We start from the raw sequence: 23,543 nt of genomic DNA on the forward strand, positions 1-23,543 counted from the left end.
GTAGCACAGGGGCTAAGCCCGTTTTGGGCCCGAACTCTGTGATACCATATATATAGAAAGGGGTCTAACTCTGACACAGATAAACAAAACTAACCACTCGCTTCAAATGCCTAAAAAATCTTAAACTAGGTAAGCTATGCGTAATTTGTCGTTTTCCTTGCATAGGTTAATGTTTTAACTACTTGCATGCCAAATTTCAAGTCACTGGTTCTTAAAATAACAAAGATATACGTCATCGTTCTCTCGATTTCACTTGTTTATTTTTACTAGGACATTTACCGGTCCAGGTCACGGAGTCGTTTCTCGCCTATGACAGCAGCGAAATTCAGACTAGTATGGAAGATTTCGGACCTGTCAATTAAAATTTCACCTCAATTATACGCTACTTACTTCCTCATATTTTAATAATGTTCTTCGTGTAGACGTTACACGACTTATTTTTCCTCAGCAGCGTCAACTGTTGACAAGAGCTGCCATTTTAATGAATACTCTAAATACCCGAAATGTCTAAAACTTTAAAGAAGGGGAAAATGGGTAATAATAATCTAAATGAAATAGAATAAACAAAAACAAAAAATTAAAAAAGCCAAGAAATAATGTTCAATTTCCTTCTTAAGTGCAATATCACAAGAATAATGTTTTGATAAGTTTTAAGGTATTTGAGATTTTAAGTCTATCGGGTATTTAGTGCGTTCATTAAGAACCATTGACTTGAAATTTGGCATGCAAGTAGTTAAAACAGTAATCTATGCAAGGAAAACGACAAATTACGCATAGCTTACCTAGTTTAAGATTTTTTAGGCATTTGAAGCGAGTGGTTAGTTTTTTTTTTATCTGTGTCAGAGTTAGACCCCTTTCTATATTTATGGCATCACAGAGTTCGGGCCCAAAACGGGCTTAGCCCCTGTGTCTTGTAGGTTTTTATTGGTATATTATTATTAACACAAACATTGTACAACGCATAGAAACCATATGTAATTTTGCGCTTTATAAATAGAATAATATCGCATATCCACGCTTGTCTTGGATATGCACATTTATCTCCGTAACTGTATCCTCGTCAGTTTTTACTAAAAGGGAAAGGGGGGGGGGGGTTCTTATTTATTCCGGGAAATTTAATTCTGCAATAGTCTAATATATATTGACACGTACACGTCACGTCCTTTCTGGAACATTCTTCCAAACGGCGTGGTCATCAATTTGGTGCAGCATCAATTCTATCCATAACACTTTAAAATATGTCCAAGACCAAATCAAAAAGGGGGGCACCCAGATCCACGACGTCGGACCAGTCTCAGCATGCTCAGGCAGTACAGACAGGGCGTAATCGCAGGACACGGAGGAGCAATGCTGACTCCAGTGTAGCACATGGCGGAGTCCAGCCACAGATACCTGTCGTCCAGCCTCAGATACCTGTCGTCCAGCCCAAAGACCACTTTCAACCCCCACAGCGGGTGCAGCCTGGGGTAGAATTAACGCCGAGTACAGGTAATGATATTTTGCACAATGAATTTAATCAGGGCCCACAACCGTTACCTACAATGATCAATTCAAACCAGGCCCCATTGGCATATCATGTTGATAACCACACTAAACATAAAATAGTCAACGGTGAATTTGTTAATTTAGCCACTTTGCTTGTACGCGACAGCAGTAATTTTCAGATAGCATCTATTCTCTCAGTCAACAAATTTGGCCAAATTATTGCACATCCTAAGCAATCAAACAAAATCACTACTATTGAACGCTGGACAGATGCGTTCCTCATATTTACTAGCATATATATTGCTGCTCATCCAGAAAAAACACAGCAATTATTAAAGTACGTCCACGACGTTAGACTGGGGGCAGAAAAGTCACAGGGTTGGCCTAATTATGACGAGCAGTTTCGCTTGCGTGTGGCAACTAATCCGTCTATGGACTGGGGCAGGGTTGATGCAGAACTTTGGCTCATTTACATGACCCCTTCAAACACCCCATCCCCTCAGCCACCATCAAATCAGTATCTCAAGTGCTTTGATTATAATTACAAGGGGTCGTGCCACAAGATTCAGTGTAGATATTTACACCGTTGCCTTAAGTGTGGCGACAACCATCCGTCAAGTGATTGTGCTAAAACCCAGGCTAAGGCGGGCAAACCAGAGGGACCAAGCAACAATCAGCCCTTTCGGGCCAATAGCAACCAGTCACAATCCTTTATCCCAAGCCAAACCAGACAGCAGTCTGGATATATGGGCCCTGGCAAATTCGCCAATAAATACTAGCATAGTTGTTAGTTATCTCCACACATACCCAAACACTACATCAGCTATTTCATTAAAAAATGGTCTAATTCGGGGGTTTAGATTGCAGTATTCGGGTCCTCGACTGCCAATGTTTTGTAGTAATCTTGTATCAACCACTGAGCACACAGAGGTGTTGCAAGAAAAAATCCATAAAGAGGTGCTTGAAGGGCGAATGGCTGGTCCTTTTGACCACCCCCCATTGCATAATTTACACGTTTCCCCAATAGGTGTCGTTCCGAAGGCAGATGGCGGTTGGCGCATGATCACACATCTTTCTTACCCACCGTCAAATAGTATAAACCACCATATCGACCCGGTTCACACATCTGTTAAGTATACCTCATTCGATACTGTAGTCCAAACCATTAGTCTTCTGGGCAAGGGGACGTTCATTGCAAAAGTTGATATCAAAAGTGCGTTCAGGTTAATTCGGGTTCATCCAGCTGATTTCGAACTCTTGGGCTTGCATATGAATGGCAGTTTTTATATTGATAAGTGTTTACCTTTTGGTTGCGCTATTTCATGCAAAATTTTTGAAATGTTCTCATCATTTTTAGAGTGGTTGGTCATAACTAAATCAGGGATTGAAACGGTTCACCATTACTTGGATGATTTTATTTTTGCAGGCAGTGCGCATACAAGCCATTGTCATGTCCTTATGCATACATTTCAGTCTATGTGTGTCGAGATGGGAATACCTTTGAACCAGGATAAATCTGTTCAACCCACTACCTGTTTAATATTTCTCGGTCTGGAGATTGATACTATCAAAATGCAAATTAGAATACCCCGAGAAAAGGTTGACGAACTCATGAATCTCCTACTCTTCTGGGTCTCGAAAAATAAAATTAAGTTATCTACCCTTCAGAGCCTGGTGGGCAAGTTAAATTTTTTTGGCAAAGCAATACCCGGTAGCAGGGCATTCAACCGTAGATTTTACAACGCCACGATTGGTCCCACTAAGCCATCGCATCATATCAGAATCAATCACTCAATGCGTGAAGACATGAATACATGGATAAGTTTTTTGAGGGGATTCAATGGTGTAGTGTATTTCCCAGAGAGGGAGTGGGCCACCCAGAACACTTTACAACTGTTCACGGACAGTGCAGGTGGATCTAGTTTAGGTTGCGGGTGTTATTTTCAGGGTCAGTGGACCTACCTTCAATGGCCACATGATTGGGCCATTACTTCCATCTTGAAAGACATCACATTTTTAGAACTTGTGCTCATTGTGCTAGCCATATCAGTATGGGGCAGTAGGTTGCAAAACAAAAAGATACTATTTCATGCGGACAATATGGCCTTAGTACACATTCTTAACAAACAGTCATCTAAGTCACATCGGGTCATGTCGTTTGTTAGACCACTTATCCTTCAAACATTGCACTTCAATATTCAGTTCAAAGCCCAGCATATCCCTGGGAAAACAAATAAAATTGCTGATTCTATATCTCGCAAGCAGTGGGACTTGTTCAGGAACCTGGCACCTACAGCCGACCACAACCCTCAGCTAATCCCAGCTTCGTTCCAGAGGCTGCTTTGTCAAGTGAAATAAGCCGCCTTTTACACTCATCCTTGTCAGCAAACACCAACCAAGCATATATGGTGGGTATTCAGGCATTCAACCATTTCCGTAGCATTCAGGGACTACCTAACACTTGGACACCACCGGATGCTCACATCAATACATTTATTGCACATTTATCCATACATGGTTACAAGCAATCCACAGCTAAAGCATACATCTCTGCCATTAGTTTTTATTGCAAACTCCACTGGAATGCGGATCCGACTAAGCATTTTATAGTGCAGAAATTGTTGCAGGGTATGAAGCGCACAAATTCAATATCGGATGCCCGTTTACCTATCACATTGGGCATTTTGGAACTAATCATAAATAAACTACAGGTGGTATGCTCTAGCACGTATGAGACCCTTCTTTTTAAAGCATCATTCTCACTAGCATCATTCTAAACAAGCCAAAATGTCAAACTACGGTCCTCCGAATCTGACAGAGCCGGTATTTGATATTTACTTAAGCAAAATGTTTTACTGTACATAAATTATGATGTCCCCATTTACAAAATCAGTTTGCTTCATGCATTAATGACGGGTTAAATATTGAACAGTTAAGAAATGCATGCTGTTATTGCACACTGCCAATATTGATGAATTCTCGTCTATTTTGGAGTAGTTTGAGTGAAAAGGGATATAATTTAACAACTAAATACTTTAGCTATATAATAAAAGGGTTATTGAACTTATATAGGTGAATATTGGCACAAGTAGGCTGTTAAATTGCACCCATTCTCATATCGCTTCACTGGTTACCTGTGACATATCGAACGAACTATAAAATCCTATTATATACTTTCAAGGCCTTACATGGATTAGCTCCAGCATACATCCAGGAGCTAGTTCAAATCTGCCATCCACAGCGAATACTTCGTTTTGCGGATTCGTTATACCCTCTAAAGCCACGAGTTCGAACTAAACGATATGGTGAAAGAAGGTTTGATGTTTCTTCATTAACTTTGTGGAACTGCCCCCCGTTCGTCTCGAGGGTTCATTAACTGTTTTTAAAAACAAACTGAAAACATACCTTTTTAAACTTGTATTTAATCTGTAATTGGGTAGTTATGGATACGGTTTGTTTTATTTAAAAAAAAAAAACAACCTCAGTTTTAGTATTACTTTATGCCTTTGTCTATGTATTTATTATCCTTTGTTGTAGGTTGTTTTTAAAGAGTTACATGTAAAGCGCTTTAGGGTAATTGTTTGAATAAGATAAAGCGCTATATAAATGTATAATGATAATAATACTTACATTCAACATAATTTCCGAACATTTTTCTTGAAAAGTTTGTTATGAAAATTGCATATTAAAGCGAGACTAAGGAAATTCGGATTGAATTTTTCGTGATTTATTTTCGCATCCTGTTTATTTACTGCTTGATTTTGGTGTTTTTTTGTTTTTTTTTTAAAAGTTTTTCAACATTGGACAGTCAGGGGGTTGTTTCCATGGAAACCAAATAACGTAAAACCACCTTTTCAAAATTATAATTCTCTCCTCTATACTTTAAGGAGGTATACTACACCAGAGAAATTTGATTTCAAACATTTCGGTTGAGCATCACTGAAGAGACATTATTTGTCGAAATGCGCATCTGGTGCATCAAAATTGGTACCGTATAAGTTTTACATTATGACCCCTGGGTCGAGGCCTCTGCTGGTGGACTGTTAGTTCCCGAGGGTCTCTACAGCCCAGTAGCTAAGTACTTCGTTACTAGCTTGAAAATGCGGATGTATATTTAATTGCTGTTATAAAATTTAGAAAGTCATTTCAAAATTAAGGATTATCTCCCTCATGCATAGTTCTTATCCTTGGACGAATTTGGCTCCACTTGTTTGGCACGCAGTTTTTGGCTATATTTGGATCTAAAACTTCATAGTTATTTCGGATTTCAAACATTTCGGTTGAGCATCACTGAAGAGACATTATTTGTCGAAATGCGCATCTGGTGCATCAAAATTGGTACCGTATAAGTTTTACATATGGATGAAAAGTGGAAGATAGGAACAATGATATTTTGAAATTGAAAACTTTCAAAACATTATTTAGTCAAAAAATGCAGTTTTAGTAAAAAGCAATTTGAAAAAAGTGTAAAACTTCTGCTGTACTCGAACCCGCGATCTACAATTCAGCAGTCGACGTATTAACCAACTGAACTAATCACCTAGGCTATGACTTTTGAAATGAATAGACAAATACAAATATTACTGATGTTTACATTTTCATCCATGTTTTAAAAGGAAGTCATCCATTATGACGATGTAGAGTACCTCCTTAACGTGCCTGAGTATAGGATGGACGAAATCAAGGATATCAAATGTGATTACCCAGTAAAACAACTTGTTGCAGACTAACAACTGTCCACCTATGTGTATGTAAAATATACATACATGTATACAGGTATTTCAACAGTGTTCATCTCAAAAGGTAATAGAAGGTAGAAACACACTATTCAGGTCGACGTATGAAAGTGTTTTTCGGGAAAATGGCATATTTTGGAGATATTGGTTCTATATTTATTTTTTCATCAGTTAGACTTGGGAGGGGGTTATGTACATACGATCTATACACGCTATCCACAACTCAGGGGTCTATCCACAACTCAGGGGTCTATCCACAACATTACCTTTGGTACCATGTAAACACTAGTGTTTGCACATATTTATACGACACATGAAAGACTGCATTAAAGATACATATGTAATGGAAAGTGATGGCACCACGATTTCCATCTGTATGGAGTGGGACACAGGACTGAACCATCTGGACATGGAGGTGGTGATAAGGATATGTAGGATGTCCTGATGTAATTGTGCAACTGGTGTGGTATCAATGACTAAACTGCAGCAACTAATGCCCAGGGATGAATTACAATGTTGCTTCTAATTTGGTGTCTTTGGGCAAAGGAAAAAGTAGTTTTCATCACAATGCACTTCCATATGATGTTGTACACTTTAAAATTTCCTATAATGATTTAAAATATTTCATACTATATGTAAATTCTTTTTGGTAAATATATTGGGATATTGGGATTTCTGTGACACAAGTAAACACTATTATAAATGTATCTATTTTATGTAATGACTGATTCATGTTCCGCATGTTGTGTTGACACCAACAGACAAATCAAGTTTAATTGAATAAATTTTGAGTCAGTTTTCAGTGCAAAAAAGTTCATGTTTAGAACACTGTAGCTCAATAACAAGCATTTAGACCTCGGGTTTTCTTTTCAATTTCCTAATTCTCCTTCAATGTAGAAATCAAAAATACACTTCCCTAAAAATTGACATTACTCCAAATCTCAAATGCGAACTACTTTAAAGAATGTCCCGTGTCAGGGATCACGCAAAAGATCGTTTCCCTGATTTTCGAAAAAAAGAGTCGGCTCACTGGTTGGGGGGGGGGGGGGTGTCAGGGAAACTCATACACTCACCACAACCAAACATATATTTGTTATTAAACCGCCGTAAAATACTTAAATAATGTCAAAACGTCGTAAAAATCAATCTCCAACTTAATTTATAAAGAGGAACACTTTAACAGAGAGGGATGCTCCTCATTAATCATGGAAACAACTCTTTCTACCACAGCATTGTTTCAGCCTTTCGACTGGTCCTGTGTCAAGTAAGATTCCCCTGTCGACCGGTCACACCCACCGTGAGCCCGATATCTTGATCAGGTAAACGGAGTAATCCGTAGTAAAGGATGCAAAGGGAGTATTTGGGAAAATGTTACTCGTATTTGATCAGCAAGTACGTTTATTCCATATTTCACCTGTTTTATTCCAGGATAACACTAGGAAATGGCTATAAATCTGGCATTTAACGTGCGAAAATTGGGACTGTAACTAAGAGCGAGGAAAGGGACGCGGAATCCGCAATCCAGTGATCAGGTTTGATGGGCAGTGGCATGTTATATGAAATAGATCTCTTAACACTAAACCTCTCACTGTTTTCCAGCTGGTAAAATATATTTGGTTGATTTATTGATTGTATCTTGTTTAACGTCTCTCTCGTGAATTTTTCACTCATATGAAGACGTCACCCACCATTGCGGTGAAGGGCTGCAAAATTTAGGCCTATGTTCGGCGCTTACGGTTCTTTAGCGTGTCACACCTAAAGTTATCTCCGAGGACCCGTGACATTCACACCTGATTCCGAGCGTTTGGCGATGGAACTGTCACTAGACTTAGGTCTATCGCGACCGCTAGGATAGACCAATCTTGCAGAATCGGCATTGAAATATTATTTGATTTGTATTATCTATTAAGAAATCGATTATTAACATGCAATTATCCCTTCATTGTCGTTTATTTATGAAGCAACATGTACTCGGAGAGGTGAACTGTTCACTTAGTCTTGTCATTTTATAAATTGCATTTTAGATAAAATTCTATGAGTTAACATGTTGTGGAATCAATTAAAAGGCCCTGTTATAGCGGAACAAAAATAACACACACATATCCGAGAATTGCTTCTAAACGGTAGGGTCTAATTATATCATATTGAACTTTTCACCGAAAATTGAACTATGCAGCTGGTAAAAAAGAAAACCAAGATGGCGTTGTGATGAGAACTTTTGTTTCTAACTGCGTAATCGGTTTTTTTCTCTCGTTATGATGATGTCCATGAAAACGATCGCAACGATGAAAACGATTTACTACAACAAATGTAAAAGAATAACATTGTAAATACAAGTTACGTCAATCAGACATGATAATACATGCATCCTAGCAATGTAAATTAAGATGTAGTACACATGCTAGAAAATGCATATATTTTATCAATAGAATTCGCTTCATTAACGACTGTAGTTACTTATATGAATGTTAAATACCTCAGCGCTGGCATATATGTGTAAAGAGCCATAACCCTTTCAACCAGAAACAGTAAACATACATGGTTCAGATGCAGTTATCTTTCTTATTTACATGTACACAATAATGAAACTTGTCTACCGAGTTGTATGCAGGAAGAATACCTACGCTTAAAGATTTTCGCGCCTGAGATTTGGAGTAATGTCAAATTTTTGGAAAGAGTATTTTTGATTTTCACATTGGAGAATTTGGAAATTAAAAAGAAAAACTGCGGCCGCAATGCTTGTTATTGAGCTACAGTGTTCTAAACATATTAATGTAGCAATATTTCCATTTATATCTCTCAACTGATTCGATACGCAAGAGCTTGTTCTGCGTATGGTCAGTTTTTAAATAGAGGCAGGCTACTGACAAACAAGTTGATGGTACAGGGTTCGAATCCCGGCCGCGACACACCTAAGTCGTTAAAACAGTTCCATCGTCAAACGCTCGGCATCAGGTGTGAATGTCACGGGTCCTCGGAGATGACCTTAAAAACGGATGACCCGTGTCACAGTAGGTGTGGCACGCTAAAGAACCCTCACTGCTCAATGGCCGTAAGCCTAAACCTATAGCAATATAATATCTCAACCGTGCGCAGAAAAACAAACTGCATCGTAAATCAATGGTTTTTATCAGGAGTGGATATGTATCTCTCTGCCCCCCCCCCCCCCCCCCCCCCCTAAAGAGCTACAGTTCAACTAATTTTAAATATAATTCCTTTGCGTTTCGACATGAATTATCGTTCTTTACATCATGTTTTGACATGACTCCTGTAATGAACACACAATGAAGAGTTCAGCAAACACGGACTCTTGGATATACCAGAGGTGGGATCAGATGCCTACGAGTAGAAAGCATCCCCTTACGACCGGTCATACCCGCCATGAGCCCTACGTCTTGATCAGGTAAACGGAGTATCTGTAGTTAAAATCAATGTACCAAGAACGGCCTAACAATCGGTATAAAAGAAGTCAGACAGTATTTGACGTAATAATAGTTTGTAGTGGCAAACTAGATCATTATAACGACCATAGAATTCGCGAAATGCTGACTGTAGAAACCTCTGTAACATCAACTTGTTTGTCAGTAGCTTGCCTCGATTAAAAAACTGACCATGCGTAGAACAAGCTCTTGTGTATCGAATCAGTTGCAAAATATACACACCATATGCAGGTGATAATGGAATATTGCTACATAAATATGGGAAGTTGACGTTGGAGAAGCTGAAATTACCCGTTTGTCATAAAGTTAAGTTGTTAGTTTGCCATTAAGAATCAGGTAAGAATTGCTCAGCGGCTAATCCGCGGATCACGTAAGCGAGGTTCAAATGCCGACTGAGTCGGTTTTATCTGAGAAGGAATTCTGTTCCACGTTATAAGACTGAGTCTGGACTTACACAACTTAATATATCAAGACCTATTAGTCCACAGCACTTGAAAAGTCAGTTTTCCTTCAACTTAATGAATTTCGAAAGGATGGTTAAAAATACATACAGAATGATAGAAAATGCCAATTTAGAAAAGTGCAAAGCGGGAAAACATTACTGCAACATCAATTTCAAACCACGAGGTCCATTAATAAATCCGAAACCGATTGAAATAAGGCCAAGTAAAATTAATTAGTAGATTATCATTCTCGCCCGCCCCTCGAAAATCGCCCCGCCCCGATTTTTTTTATTTTTCAAAATTACGATTTCCGGATATTTTTATGTCCGGTCCGGTATCGTAAACGTACTTTGTTTCACTTTGCCTTTTAGAAACCCAAATGCACATGTAATTATGATCTATAAAGCCTTTTCTCAATGAGAGAAGGCATTTTCGAGGTCAAGAATACCATGGCGAAAAATAAAATCCTCCCACCCGCCCCATTCTTTTGTGAAGTTTGAATGATAATCTACTAATTAATTTTACTTGGCCTAACTATCCAAACTTTACAATCTTGCAGAAGATACTTTTTATCAGTTCTTTAAGGACATTCATTTATATACCCAATTAAATTTGTTAAAAAAGCTTGTAAAACTAATTTAAAGTCCCATATCTACCCACACAAAAATTTCTTATGAAACCACCCTTATTTCTGCATTAATCTCAAAGTTTTGCTTGAAAATTCAAATATGTATAAACTGTAACGGGAAGGGAGAAAATGCAACGGACCAGACCGGGATTCGAACCCGGGCCCCCTGAATCTCTAGTCAGGTGCTCTACCAACTGAGCTAACTGGCCACCTGTGATCGAACCCGGCCGACCGCTACATTCCTCCCTCCTTAAATGTCTTCGCCCCTGAAGACACAACCCAAGTTCTTATTTGCCCCTGGGAGGACTTTCACCTCCAATTCCAGGGGTGGTCAACGGCACCAAATCTAACAGGAAAGGGAGAAAATGCAACGGACCAGACCGGGATTCGAACCCGGGCCCCCTGAATCTCTAGTCAGGTGCTCTACCAACTGAGCTATCTGGCCACCGGCGATCGAACCCGGCTGACCGCTACAAAACATTACTCAAAATTTGAAATCCTTCAACCCTTCCGGCGCCTGTGTGTACCAGTTTGCCCGTTTACATTGTGATGTCGGTATCCGGTTACATGTATCTCCCCCTGGTTCGGATTCGCAATGCGGCCATACCATCCACCACTCTCCGAATTAGACACTCAGACTATCGTGTGTGCTTGTTATGACATTGTATGAAATGTGATGCGTCAGCTGACTTGTTACAACTGTAGTATGTATATAAATCTGGGACTTGTTTGCTAATATCATCCACAGTGAAAAGCATAAATTTCTGTCCCCCATATACATCTTGTAGTTTTAAACCCACCTTGGAACAATTTTTAAAAAAAATAGTGGTCATTTGAGCCTTAGTATACTTAGGAGGGGCAAGCCAGTTTCTGTTTAATTAATATGCCATGTAAACATTACAAAACCCTACTTCATTTGATGCGTCCAAAATAATGGGTATCCTATTACATTAAAGTTAACTGTATATTTGTGTACCTCGAACCACCGTTTACAGTCAACCAACATCAGGTAGCTTTAACTTTATTTAAAGGAGACAGAGAATAGTTCTGCAAAATATCATCATCAATTTCACAATTAATCTACAATTGAAAATATAAAAAATCAGCACTTTGATCAGCCAAAATATGGGTTTAATCAACACTTCTTATCAGGGTATCACTTCTTATCAGGGTATCAATATATAAAAAATCGCAAATATCCAAATATTCTGCCATTATTTAAGTTGGATGATGAAGTAAGATTTAAACCACGTCTACCCCATCGTCGCTAGCCGCGGTTACCAAGTCCGGTAGTACCTACCCTACCTCCAACCATGACTGCATGATCAGCGAAAACCCCGATTTTCACGAATATATATAAAATGACGCAATATGTTTTTTAACCAATCACAGATTTCCGATATTTTAATGGCTGTGCTCACAGCTAAAACGTATTGAATATGTTTACAAGTAATAACGGACAAACAAGGCTACAGATCCCTGTTTACAGAAGCAAGTAAACTTTATAAGTAATTGATAAATGAAATTCGCATTAACAGCAGTGGTTACGGTTGTAATTCTTGTGTTAATAAACTTAATAGTATTCTCAAACTTGATGAGGGAATTCAGAGTAAAGTGGATGTGTTGAAATCTGAAAGACTAGAGTTGACCGGACAATTATCTAAAGAGAGCGGCGTGGTTACGCATATTGTATGGTAAATTTATTACAACCGGTTAAGTCAACAAAGAAGCGTTCATTAGTTACAACAGCTAAATAATGTCCAGTTTGTTCTCAATCGGCAATCCTCGGGTCATGCGGGTTCGAATCTCGCTCGCGCCGGAAAGTGCGAAAGTTTCCCGATTTACTTGCGGAAGGTCGGTGGTCTCTTTCCAGGTACATTGTATCTGGATTGTCTCTTCCACCAATAAAAACTGGGCGCCACCAGATAACTGAAAAATTGTTGAGTGTGGCGGAAAAACATCAATCAATCAATCAATCGGATCATTCCGCCACGAGCACGCAATGACCTCCGTACGATTTTCTTTCCACCAAAAAAGAAAAAAAATGGAAACTCACCGATTGGTTGAGTAATGCAAGGTGAAGATAACGAACAGTGATAAATCTCATAAATATTCATGAAGTCAAGAATTTTTTAAAAATCATACAGCCACGGCATTTGACGTAGTGTAGACGGAGACAATCTGCGTGGCTTGCGACGATGCCTCTACCCTAGATTCAGTATTTACCGTAAATCTCAGCCGTACTCACGTACGCCTTACCCGTGTGCAACGAGTGAAATTGGATTTAAACTTCGAATCAATGATCCAATGTATAAATCCAAGATGCGCAACCGGTCAAAAATGTTGTATCAAATAAGACATTGATACTAACAATTTTCACTGGGGGTGCAAAATTGTTCTGTCTTGATAAAAGATAAACGACTGTGTTCAATATGTGTAAATGTTGGGGGTGCATACCATTCCGACACCATAAGAACAATGGTTACGCTAGCAAAACCGACTTTGCTCTCCGATAATAAAATAAAGGATTGTCTGAACCTATGGAACGACGTTTGAAATCTTCAATGTCGGCAATAAAATGACGAATCTTATTGTCTAGAGTTCCGTCCCCTTTAGCCCACGCGATCATTTTAGACTTTCTCTCTGCTTTCTCTTTATCAGGACTTCCGAATTTTTCTTCCCTTTGAATTTTGCTCATTTCCTCTAACTCACGCCTGGACTTGGTGTCTTTCATTTTCCGGGTGTTAATTCCCAGTATCACCACAGGGTGTATGTCCACCGCCTCCAACACCTCTCCGTCCTTTAGTTGCCGCAGTTTGGATGTAGCAGGACGCCTTGATCTAGCACTAGATCGTTTCATGTCTCGTATGTTTCTCGGTCGATCTCGTATGTTAGATGGCGCTGCAGATTGCGTTTGACGAATATTTGGAATCGACATGGACTGGCGATGAATCTCATGTGCGGAAGATTCTCTCCGTCTGTTGTGGTTAAAACTTCTCAATGATAATTTAAACATGGCTACATTAATGGGACGGAGTTTAATCTCCCCCTCCCCCTCCTCGGACCTGGTATCAACGTGTACCCCCTCTCCGTTACCATGTTCCTTCTCCGTAGACACGGAATCCGGATACTCAGGTCTTAACTCAGTCATTTCACTTTCTTGTTCAGCAGCTTCCTCTTTTTCCGCGATAGTTTCATTCATGAGTTGTACAGCGGAGTTAGCGCGAGATTTGGAGAACGACTTGTTTCTACATTCGTAAAGCTTGACGCTGTTCGGCCGGTCTTTCTTCTTGATAGCATTACTGAGCTGCTGGATCTCCTCTGCTTGACGGCGGGCTTCCATGAGGTTGTAGTCGCTGTCTATCGTCGCCTTGTACTTCGCTTTACGGATCTGGTGAATTGTGCTTTCTAATTGCGAGTCCAGTTGGTCATTTTCTAGGTACGTCTCACTCCAGTCCACTCCTGACTTTTTAAATTCGAGGTCTGAAGCAGACCGTGTTAGTGATCGGGCTTGCATCGTTGTGTTTGGGCTGTAAAAAGATAAATATCAATAAAAGCTTATCACTACAATGCAATGCTTTAGAGAAAACAATATGAAAACGAAGAACAGGGCAGTGTTAAAAAGTATTGAGAATTTTAAAAATATGCCTGTAATGTTTCCAATATATTTATCTTCATCAATATTTTACATATATAATGATTACTACACCATGTAGTTGAACAAGTTGGTCCACATATGTATGTCTTGAAACCATGTAATCATATTAAGACACCCATGTATGACATGTCAAACATTGCAACATTTGATTTCTTCTATTTGTATCGAATATTTTCCTATTCACATTGTATAATTTCCTATTTGTAGTGTATGATATTCTATTAAGTCAAGTTTTGACAGTTTTGCACCACCCCTCAGGCCCCAGGGGTGCAGGAGTCGTGCAATTGACGATTTATGTCCCCCTTGTCCAAAAGATGCTTCATACCAAAACTGAAAGGAATTGGAACAGAAGTTATCAAGAAGTTAAAAATGTTCAATTTTTAACGCACGACGACAACCAATTGCAAGAGGTCACCTGAGTTTATGTCCTAATAACATTATTTTTCTTCGAATTCTGAAGTCTTGGGTTGTTTGGGGTTCATTTCATCAGTTCAACTTATATTCAATCCTACCACAGTCGCCCGCTACCTGTTACTTTACATGTCAAAATAACTACTAAGCATGCGCAAATAAAGGAAAAGGAGGCGCACCACGCCCCCCCCCTCTCTCTCTCTACTGATTCTACTTTCCAGGTTCATATCGCCCGTGGGGATCCGGGTTAGAATAGGACCTCAGTACCCCCTTCCTTGTCGTAAGAGGCGATTAAATAGGCGGTCCTTCGGAGGAGACCACAAAAACCCAGGTCCCGTGTCACAGCAAGTGTGGCACGATAAAGATCCCTCCCTGCTCAATGGCCATAAGCGCCGAGCATAGGCGTAAATTTTGCAGCCCTACACCGGCAGTGGTGACGTCTCCACATGAGTGAAACATTCTAGAGAGGGACGTTAAACAATATTCAATCAATCAATCTTTGGACTTTAAAGCAACATTAGCTCTAAATCTGAATTATTTTGTTGTAAAAATGTGCAATTATGATAGTTTTGCATGTAACTTTAACCATAGTCATTGATAAAATTAAAACTTAAGTTTAATATTTTGTCAAAATAAAGATTTTGGTTCTATTGAATTCATATCACTATACAGAAATCAATTTTTGTACGAGACGACAATGATGTAATTTTACTTTATCCATAGCCTCTGGGTAGGTTTTCTAACATAAATATTAAGATGAAAAGTTTATAAACATTGTAAATCACAACTTTGCATGAAACATTTTCAACAGCAAAACATCAGTTAGTATTGCTTTAACAATCCGACAAATTTCTGTAGACAAAAGTTATATTATTTAATGTGTAGAAGGACAAATTAAAAATAATTTACCTCTCAATGACAAACATATAGCCAATGAAATCCTTCATAGATAAGTAAACACCCCTTCGATTATAATACAAATGAAAAATCACCATACCAATTAATTGTAAATGTTCCCAGATATATTTCAATTAAGCACGCTGTCACACGCTACACGCCATTGTCACTGGAATACAGTCATTTGGAGTAACTTTAAGAGAATCAAATGTGTTTTAAATCTTTCATAAAACAGATATTGCAATAAACTCTTGAGTAAATATAACCTTTCCCAAGTGAAGAGATTTAATGTAAAGAACAGAGAAATTTTCTATACGTAGATACCCACTTCCGCCCCCTACCCAGGTTACGCTAATAATAATAATTCTTTATTGTGAAAGACATACATCTTATAGCATTATAACAAAACTGAAAATGGATAATAATTACAAAGCTAAAAATAAACGGCCAATTCTTACAAAGGCATCTAGCAGATGTCAATAGAATAGTATAATGATAGTAAAAAAGGAGAATGACGATACAAATTACATATTATAGACTGTTCGTAGTTCAAGAGCTTTACAAATAAATCTTCCTAAGTTACAAAGTTCTTTAACATTGTTCACACTTAATAGTTGTATAAATTTGAACATGGAGGGTTTACTCCAGTAATACCTTTTCACTAATTTAGCTCTAATCTGACAATATACAGGGCAGACTAACAAAAAGTGGTATTCATCCTCAATTCGCGACCTGCGGAACCGAATGTCCTTGCACCGTTAGAAGAGCGCGCAATACCGCTCGACCATCTAGGCAAGAGAGAGAGAGAGAGAGAGAGAGAGAGAGATGTTGCATGCATGCAATTTCTAAAATCAACTAGATTTCACATGTATCTAAGGCCAAGTAAAATTAATTAGTAGATTATCATTCAAACTTCACAAAAGAATGGGGCGGGTGGGAGGATTTTATTTTTTATTTTTCGCCATGGTATTCTTGACCTCGAAAATGCCTTCTCTCATTGAGAAAAGGCTTTATAGATCATAATTACATGTGCATTTGGGTTTCTAAAAGGCAAAGTGAAACAAAGTACGTTTACGATACCGGACCGGACATAAAAATATCCGGAAATCGTAATTTTGAAAAATAAAAAAAATCGGGGCGGGGTAATTTTCGAGGGGCGGGCGGGAATGATAATCTACTAATTAATTTTATTTGGCCTAAGCGGTAGATATATTGTCTGTCTTCATATTCTACAATGTATAGAAATACATCGATAATAATTTTTTAAAAAGTAGATATGTTTACTTTACCCCCATTTTATTTGAGAATGAAGATAGACTACTAAAACTCAGGGAGAACGCTCCTCATCATTTCAATAATATTGTACGAAGTTTGAATGATGAATTGTGTATCCTGATACCACAATTCTGACAAAATGAAGTCTTATGTAACTTGATGGAACATGATTAAATACAGGTAACATGTTCGCCTTCACTGGTTTCACAAATGACAATATTCAAACAGAAATGATATCATAAAACAAATTCAGATCGTTAATTTGTCGTAATAATGAAACGATATCCTGACAACACTTAGCTACCGTAAACTAACTGATGTTTTAATATTGAATAATCAACACACACACGCCCATTACGGGAAGGACAGGGAAACACCATTAAGTTTTATTTAAAGGAGCATTTCCCATTACAGTATGTCATTATTAAAAGCTCGTTAAATCCAACATTTTTTGTATTGATTTTATTTAAATGATATCAACTTTTGTTTGACGGTTTAAAGCAGAGAAGGCGTGCAATTCAATACTTGCGTTCTGAATGCCTCCACATCACTTTTCTCTTTAACCATGTGGAGGGGTAGTGTTACATCGATTTGCTAAATTATCACCCACGATTCCACAAAGGCCGGTGAATGAATTGGTAATTGCACAGATTTATAGAATAATTTGAAAATTATTATTAAATTGTGGTTGGTAGGTCCATTAAGATTGCTGGTAGTAAAATTAATTCCTTATAATTATGCTGTTTCCACAGGGTTTTGAAGATATTCACATTAACTGACAACGTCATGCAGCCACGAGATGAATTTTTTGATAATTCACCCAAATGTATTCTGTATAGACACCTTATTGATAATGTTACCATTCAATTTTATTTGACAAAGTCTATTCTGGAAAATCTTATAGCAAAATTTAGATTGTCTGCTCACCAGCTTAGGATTGAACAAGGTAGATATAATGGAACAGCAATACAAGATCGATTGTATGAATTTTGTAATTTGAACGCAATTGAGGACGAATATAATTTTATTTTAATATGTCCTTTGTACAAAAACCTCAGATCTGCATAAAAAAGTAGTATTGGTCGCATGCTTCTATGTTTAAACTGGTACAATTGATGTCAATTCATAACAGAAAACAACTCTGTAATCTGGGTAAATTTTTAAAAAGTACTTTACTCTTACGATCTAGCCAAACTATCGTCTAATGTATATGCTGGTTTTGTTTTCTTTTTATGTAAACTTGATTTATAACTCTCTTCATGTATGTCCATCCTCTAATATTCACTCCACTTTTCATATTGTATACATCGTTTTTTGTTTATATACTTTGTAATTGAATATGTATTATGTCGATGAGCCGTAAGGCTTAAAGCCAATAAACAATACAATACAGCATGTGCATAAAGTTTATAGCCTCGTCTGTCGATGGATAAAAGAAATGTTAGTGAAGAATTCAATACTAGGATTATCATTTGTTTTCTTTGACAATGCAATTTTAACATTTGTTTGAATAATGCAACGATTTCTGGTATGAGCACAACATTTATAAATTTCTTCTCTTAGCAGTGCTTTTGAAATGTCGCAGTCGTACAACAGAGTTTTAGAGTAATAATACTTGTTATTGAAAGCGATACTTGAGAAATGTCTACATACATTCAAATTCCACGTTCTCCTCGTCTGTCCTATCTCCAGTTATTCTCCTATTTAGTTCAATTTCATACCGTGTTTTTTCCCCCAATACGGTTGCAGAGATTAGAAGTTGAATACTGTCGAGACATTTTAAGATATGTATATCAATTTCGTGTTAACATTACCGTGTATTGAGCATAAGGTTTTCCGATATATTAAATCCACGGTAAACAATTAAATTGAATTTCACTAAAATTAAACACCACGCGCGAAGTTTTTATTGAAATTGATGAGCCGTTATCTATATTGAGAGGATACAAAACGATGGCGCGTCCATGTAAAAGCTTAAGAGACATCGAGGGTCTTGTAAATTTCTATGTAGTTCGGTTATGATGATATATCTTTAAAAATTAGAGTGGTAATTGAACTTCAGATGTTAACAATAAACACATTTTACAAATGTCCTCTTCACATCAAAATTGATTTAAACATAATTATTTCTAATACTTTTTAAAAATAAATAACACAACACATCACAAACCTTTTAGATTTCAGCCAAGCTTATACACCCAAGTCCATCTTCTAGACAGTGTGCTCTCAATTCAAAGTTAAAATCGGGGTGTTTTCATTTTCATTTAATGAAATCTGCGGACGGATAACTATCTTTTCATTTCACTGCAAATAATAAATATGTAATCCTCGGTGTGAATTCATATGTCAATAAATCCGTCATTGAGAACAGCTGGCGCGTAAAGTCTCGTCTATTTGTTTACAGCCGAACCATCGCAGAAAGTTGCACGATTGGTATACAAAAGACATGTGTGTATTATTCAATATTTGTGCTGAAAACAGCTCCTGAATTTAAATAGTTCCTACATAAAATATCTTAATTCATGTTTTTCTATAGCCCGATTAAAGTCCTCGGATCATGAATTGTGCGATCGAGATTTTTGATAGCCTGTTAAATGAAAGAATAGGTAAAATGAGAATCGCTTTTTAAATATCTGTCCCAATGCATTTATATATTTATTGACATGCTTTCGGTGCTTCGCAGATTGGACACATTATACGAGTTTGAACGTCTTATTTCGCCCGTAGTCGCGTGGGGTTTTTATTAACAGATAGAACCTGCATTATCATCATCTATAAATGGATTCAGTTTAAACTCTCTGCAATACAACTTTATTTCTGCAACATCTTATTTCAGCACGAACGCCTGTATGAAGGACATATGCATATATACTGTATCTATTAGTACGTTTAAATATGAATATAAATAAATAACACCAAAATTAATATATGTATTACGAACACGTGCAAATATTTAGGGAATTTAATATTTTTAAAAATACTATTTCATGATATTTTTAATATAAATAAAATTATTTATAATAATTCAGTCATTTTTCTTAAAAGAAATCAATCTCAGTAAAACGGTTCCACATCTCTGTTTCATTATACAGAGAGAAAATTTAACACGTTTCTGTGTGGAATGTTTGCTTTATGTGAGTAATTTAAACATATACACAACGTATACTTACCTTTTAAGTTAACGAATTGAGCACAATTACTTCTTCCGGAAGTTCATAACCCCCAAAATGGTATCAATGATACTGCAGAATTGTTTGTAGCCTTTGTGGCAACCATAAAGCGTCCAACAGTGTTTGAATATACTGACTTCTAAGCTGTGCCGCGTATGAATATCAAGGATATTGATTGACGGTCAATTATGTGGGCTATATGAAATTAAATAAAGTGTTAGACAAGGTCGGATGCTCTCTGCATGTTTATACAGTGTAAAGATCGACGACCCTTCCTAATACGGGGATAAGTAGGAGAAGGTCAATAGAGGAACTGATGGTTTAACTGTTATTGTGAATAATGTGTAAAATCTACATTGCATACTTACGTTTTGAGACTGACGTATACTCATGTAAAAGTACCTTTGTCGACTTCGGTGAAATACTGTATTCAGCTTTCAATCTACACCTGACCGCCGCGGTGGCCGAGAGGTTAGAGCGTTCGCCCTGTATGCGGAAGGCCGGGGTTCGAATCCCGGCCGCGACAGACAACTTGCCGTTAAATAGGTAGTGACAGTTCCATCGCCAAACGCTCGGCATCAGGTGTGAATGTCACGGGTCCTCGGAGATGACCTTAAAAACGAATGTCCCGTGTCACAGTAGGTGTGGCACGCTAAAGAACCCTCACTGCTCAATGGCCGTAAGAACCGAGCATAGGCCTACATTTGAAGCCCTTCACCGGTCTTGGTGACGTCTCCATGAGTGAAAAATTCTCGAGCGAGACGTAAAGCAAGACACGATCAATCAATGTACACCTGGTTATTTCTAATAAGAGTTGTTTTTACGGTTTTCATTCCAAGTGAGCAATCCCGTGGGGATCCGGATTAGAATAGGTCCTCAGTACCCTTTGCTTGTCGTAAGAGGCGATTAAATGCGGCCCCATAAAGATCCCTCCCTGCTTAAAGCCATAAGCGCCGAGTATAGGCCTACATTTTACAGCCCTTCATCGGCAATGGCAACGTCCCCATATGAGTGAAAAATTCTCGAGCGGGACGATACACAGCGTTACCTTGGTATATTACCACCCCGCATACCGCCATCGAAATGTGTAGAACGGATTTCCATACAGGCTAAAAAACACACCATATAACGCCAACTTCCCCTATCACCATCCGTCACTCGTTTTCAGATACAAAAGATCAAATTGTCTTTATACATCCCCCCCCCCCCCAACGAGAACGATGCCAACTACCATGGATCAGAAGCCCTAATTATACATATTAATTGGTCTGTCCATTGAATCGTAGTCAAACTAATTTAGTACAAGTCATGAAAACAAGTAAACATAGGTAAATGTGATAATAACTTGAATATACATATTTGAAATCGTCCAGTAGTATTGCCTACCAGTGAACAACTGAGAAACGAAACTACTATCAGCTGCAAACTTCCGCCAATTTGATGTTTGTTTACTCTAAACGATGAGGCTGGAGGAAATTGCTATCAACTGCTGTTTATTTCGTGTAACAAGTGACTTTTTTGTGTATTTATGTGTGTGTCGTCATATTTCTGTGTTGCAGGTAACAAATGTAGCCATTATGTGTTTGTTAACCGCTCAGAGTATTTAGTCATCGTACAACACACCATGACGCAATGGAAATAATGCAGATCTACATGTACTTGTGCGTTTTACAAATGCACAAGCGATGAATATGCCACTTTTTAAAAACTAAAGCAAATAATTTCATGCATTTACAATATCTTGTCATGTGTGAAGGACAATTTATTAAAGGGAAAGGCAACCTAAAATATTTTACATGATAAATGATAGGATTAATTATATGATAATAAAAAATTGTCATACTATTCTGTTGATATACGGCCAGAAAACGTTAAAAATTGACATTCCCGCTATCTATAGAGGCGGCCATGATGTGGAGCTCTTGTATTCAAGGCCACAGAAATCAATAATTTTGACGTCACATCGTCTGTTCCGGTTCTGATGAGATTCTAAGATCATCATCAAAGATGTGCTTGGTAGAGTTTAAGAATAAGTAGGTTGACCCCCCCCCCCCCTCAAGTAGTTAATTATACTAATGCGAAGGGAAGATTTTTTTCGAAATTTCTGACCCAACCAAGTCATCTGAAAAGAAAAGACTATTAGTATGTAAACTGTGGATCCATCATTTGCGTAATGACAAGTTGAGGTTCGAGACGTTTGTATGAAGAAATGTTAACCGTCTGCCTGGTCTGCGATTCGAATGAACGTCTTCTTTTCTCAATTTCTTCTTGCGAAAGAACGGGCTCAAATTTATACGGCTCCAAACGTAACTGTTCGTGACTTGTAATGTTTACAATGCTGCTGATGAAATAAACCGGAACCCGACGGTGTGACGTCATAAATAAAGCTCCAATGGCCGCTCTCTTTAGCGCCGGGTAATTTAAAATATATGATAGATTAATATTGATTTAATCATTAAGCAAGGATTTTTGTTGTGAAAAACTGTCATTTACGATATCAGTACGTAATACTTTATTCATAAAAGCAACAATGTGGTTAGAGTTGTCTTTCCCTTTAATTGATCAACCACATTTTTCTTCCAAATTGATGAACTAAAATGACCGAACTCTTTATAACGCCACCCTCAATATAACACCAAAATAGGCTGGGACAAAAGCTGGCGATAAACCGAGGTAACACTGTACAACCAATCAATCAAGAAGTTTTGTAGTTTAATAATTCGACTTTGCAAATGTTGCATTCTGTTACCGATATGGACCACTGTAACATAGCTATGATTCCGCCTTTTGATTCAGAGAATGTTACTGTAAATATAAGAGAGATTAAAGTTGTAGAAAAATAATCAGCGACAACAGCGTTGCAGTCATGTTGGCCTAGTGGTTTTGTGCTTCGCATCTGGAAGTCCCGTGTCCAATCCACGTTTACTGAAGCAACCCTTGGCCGCTTACAAGGAGAACTCAACGTCTCCATCAACAAACCACCGGCATATAGTACAATCCCGTGGGGATCCGGGCTAGAATAGGTCCTCAGTACCCCCTTGTTTATCGTAGGAGGCGACTAAATGGCACGGTCCTCCGGATGAGACCGCAAAAATCAAGGTCCCGTGTCACAACAGGTGTGGCACGATAAAGTTCCCTCCCTGCTCAAATGTCGTCAGTGCCGACCGTATGCCTAAATTTTGCAGTCCTTCACCGGCAATGGTGACGTCTCCATATGAGTGAAAAATTCTCAAGAGGGACGTTAAACTGTACGACCAACCAATAAAATTCGGTAATAGAACCAGAAGCACGCTAGTGTTCACTTCTATGGCCATGAGCTTCACTCAAGAAATTGTGACGTTGCTGACTATAGCTGGTGGGGTCTCGGTTTCGATGGAATATTCACTGATAAAATAACAAC

The 23,543-nt window shown here is 38.1% G+C and overlaps 2 protein-coding genes and 1 non-coding gene across 5 annotated transcripts; 1 reads left to right on the forward strand and 2 right to left on the reverse strand.

Moving 5' to 3' along the window:
* Window positions 1-1,092: 1,092 nt before the first annotated feature.
* Window positions 1,093-4,262, forward strand: LOC125676351 (uncharacterized). The gene is made up of 2 exons (XM_048914233.2): window positions 1,093-1,488; window positions 3,748-4,262. Exons 1-2 carry the CDS (start codon window positions 1,239-1,241, stop codon window positions 4,260-4,262), a joined length of 765 nt encoding a protein of 254 aa, XP_048770190.2. The 5' UTR covers window positions 1,093-1,238.
* Window positions 4,263-11,104: 6,842 nt separating this feature from the next.
* Trnas-aga (transfer RNA serine (anticodon AGA)) lies at window positions 11,105-11,177 on the reverse strand. The gene has a single exon. It is a non-coding gene; the product is annotated as a tRNA-Ser (tRNA).
* A 560-nt stretch (window positions 11,178-11,737) lies between these two features.
* Window positions 11,738-19,377, reverse strand: LOC125674865 (uncharacterized). Of its 3 annotated transcripts, XM_048912226.2 has the most exons (3): window positions 19,144-19,377; window positions 18,627-18,739; window positions 11,738-14,262 (listed from the first exon to the last, which is right to left on the reverse strand). In XM_048912226.2, exon 3 carries the CDS (start codon window positions 14,247-14,249, stop codon window positions 13,215-13,217), a length of 1,035 nt encoding a protein of 344 aa, XP_048768183.2. In that variant the 5' UTR covers window positions 14,250-14,262; window positions 18,627-18,739; window positions 19,144-19,377; the 3' UTR covers window positions 11,738-13,214. The 3 variants fall into 3 exon arrangements, with proteins under 3 accessions (XP_048768183.2, XP_048768182.2, XP_056014392.1); XM_048912225.2 differs by lacking the exon at window positions 18,627-18,739; XM_056158417.1 differs by lacking the exons at window positions 18,627-18,739; window positions 19,144-19,377 and adding an exon at window positions 15,799-15,906.
* Between the last annotated feature and the right edge of the window lie 4,166 nt (window positions 19,378-23,543).

Source organism: Ostrea edulis, chromosome 3 (assembly GCF_947568905.1).
Source record: "Ostrea edulis chromosome 3, xbOstEdul1.1, whole genome shotgun sequence".
Classification (NCBI taxonomy): domain Eukaryota; kingdom Metazoa; phylum Mollusca; class Bivalvia; order Ostreida; family Ostreidae; genus Ostrea; species Ostrea edulis.